The 2,500-nt window shown below is 38.8% G+C and overlaps 1 protein-coding gene across 7 annotated transcripts in view; it reads right to left on the bottom strand.

The window, feature by feature from the left end:
* The window catches only part of tp53bp2a (tumor protein p53 binding protein, 2a), a 25,991-nt gene extending 24,528 nt beyond the window's left edge, over positions 1–1,463 (bottom strand). For 3 of the 7 annotated variants that reach the window (XM_035530062.2, XM_081714494.1, XM_081714493.1), the window contains exon 1: positions 765–1,461. In XM_035530062.2, the coding sequence (XP_035385955.1) occupies positions 765–791 (27 nt within the window). In that variant the 5' untranslated portion in view covers positions 792–1,461. Of the gene's footprint in view, positions 1–764 lie in introns of all 7 variants that reach the window. The other 4 variants (XM_081714492.1, XM_081714489.1, XM_081714490.1 and 1 more) reach the window with 3 other exon arrangements.
* Positions 1,464–2,500: the final 1,037 nt, after the last annotated feature.

The raw sequence follows: 2,500 nt of genomic DNA on the forward strand, positions 1-2,500 counted from the left end.
CACTGCAGTACCGGGAATGCATCTATCAGGTCGAACTCTGGCATCGCTCCAGACTTTTCTACACCTCCTCTGTTAATCTCCTAATATTGTGTATTTGCATCCATTCTACACCACTAAATAAACGGTCAGAATCTCTCAGCCTCTTTTCAAAAGCGATACTAAATATGCTATGGTAGCTAACAGAACACCTAAACTGTGATGATGCAGTTACAACCAAGCCTGTTTGATTAAGGATAGTCCGTACGAACGTACAGAGTTCCCGTTTTAAAAAAAAAAAAAACATAAGGAATGGCGTTTAGCCAATAAAGTGGATCTGAAAACAGCAAACTAACGAGATTGATATATTAATTTGGATAACTTTCTAAACTAGCTATTTTAGCTAGCTACCTAGAGTTAACGAGTTAAGTTTCGGTCAAACAGGAGTATCCTGACTTACACGATGTTAGAGGAATAATCCGCTAACTGTAAATGGGACAGATTAACATTCGGATATGGTTTAAAATGTTTATACATGGCGATAATAGCTCAATTTAAACTCCTTTATAGCAACTCCTGTTCATTAGTAGCGTTGGTGTTAAGATAGCTGGCTAAACGCTATATGAATGACCCTACATGGACACAACCAACTCGTAATGCAATAGCGCTGGGATCGCTACGATTTTTTTAACGTTTAACGTTAGTTTGTTTCTATAGACACAAACATGCAAAATCGACCGCAGAACAACAACTACGTTAATAACACAGCCATGCATGATAAAACCTACCGGCATCATCTTGGTTTCGTAGCGCATTTAACCAGTTTCTTCTGAATCCCTTTTGTCCGTGGAATTTTTTCCAAGTGAGGAGCCGAAGAACGACAGCCAAGTCGACAGATAGCCAGCTAACGCTAGCTAGCTAGCCACGGATTGCAGCCAAAAATTATTTCAGTACTTAAAAGTGTTCTGTAAATAAATTAGTCAGCTAAGAGTTTTACCTTGTTTTGTTTGACTGTTAGAAAATAAATGAGATAAAAGTCACCGTCACACTATTCCGTGTCTCTTCATAGCTTAGCGTACTTCACGACCTGTTGCAGTTCAGCCCCGCGGTCCGAGGCCTATTACGTCACAGAAAGTTCACCGTAGCGACTACCTTGGTGCCTCTTATTAGCTAGCTGCTAGTTGTTAGCTGTTATAGCTAGCTAACGTCCAAAGTTTACTAAGAGTAGCTACTTTGTTCCCTTATATTAGCTAGCTATTAGAAACAACCGACGTATTTGTTGCAGAAATACCCATTGAGCGGATGGTTATCGGTTTACATCCAGTTTCAAAATGTTTCAGTTGGATAGTACTTTCAGGATATTTTCCACAACTCTGCGTCAACTCCAAATATCAACTCCTACCCTTTCATAGCACGCTTACAGCCCAGCCCAGACTGACGTGGGATTGAGAAAACTCATCCAATTGGAATTTCAGCTCCGCCCTGCTGTCGTCGGAAACCGTTCCGAGGGTACAAATCATCCGGCTTTGCTGACTATTTATTTTTGGGGGTTTTTCTTCCAGTTGTCGAGTTGACAGTTGGAACTATGGTAACTAGGTACTCGCATAGCTAACCTGGGTTACCTGCTTCTACTATTCTAAGCTTTATTGCAAACCATTTGAGTTCTGAGGTCTTTACAGTGTGATGGATAACTACATAGATAGAACAGGTACTCGTTTAGAGTTTATTTTATGTAACAGATCTCAAGCCATATTCCATGAGGGATACTTTGCAAGTGTTTTCCCCACGCTAGACACTGATTCATCTTAAAATATTTAACTAGTAAATTGAATCAGATGTTAAAGCAGGGTAAATGTTGAAGAGTACATAGTAGGGGCGATACAATTACTCTTCTAGGTCCTGCTGACGATGTCCACTGGCCTTTGTCTTTTTGTCTAGTCCTGCTAGGGTTTGAAAAGGCTTATTATAGGGGTTCAGTGCTCCTGGTAAACTAACCAGAGTTTAGCTAATGCAACTATCTGAGGTCTGAACATTAATATCAGATTAGTTTGGTGAAGGAATGGGTGATTAGCTGAGTTGTTTGTTGGAGCAAGCGGAGAACTGATCCATGCAACCCTGGAACTGGGGACCTGGACTTTAACTCTTTTTTTGCATTTCACCATATATATTTTTATATGTATGCAATTAATATTCTATTTACATAAATCATTGTAGTGGAGTGCTACATGTGTTCCATTACAAAATTAATTGTTATCATTACAATTTAGGGTAACACTGTAACATTAACAGGCTATATCTGATCTTTTTATTATTATTTATAAATATATTAAATAACTCCCATTCTCGCAATACTTTACCCAAAGATAACAACTTTGGTATGCAGAACCTCAGTGTAATTAATGTGGAAGTGAAAATAGTTATGTCTGCAAGTCAACAAGTTTTTTTGCCTGTGAGACCTATATTATTATGTTTAGGTTTCCATGGTTCTGTGTAATCAAGCATACACAGTAGACTACATGAGAGT

Source organism: Electrophorus electricus, chromosome 5, assembly GCF_041902795.1.
Source record: "Electrophorus electricus isolate QZ-2024a chromosome 5, ASM4190279v1, whole genome shotgun sequence".
NCBI classification, from domain to species: Eukaryota; Metazoa; Chordata; class Actinopteri; order Gymnotiformes; family Gymnotidae; genus Electrophorus; species Electrophorus electricus.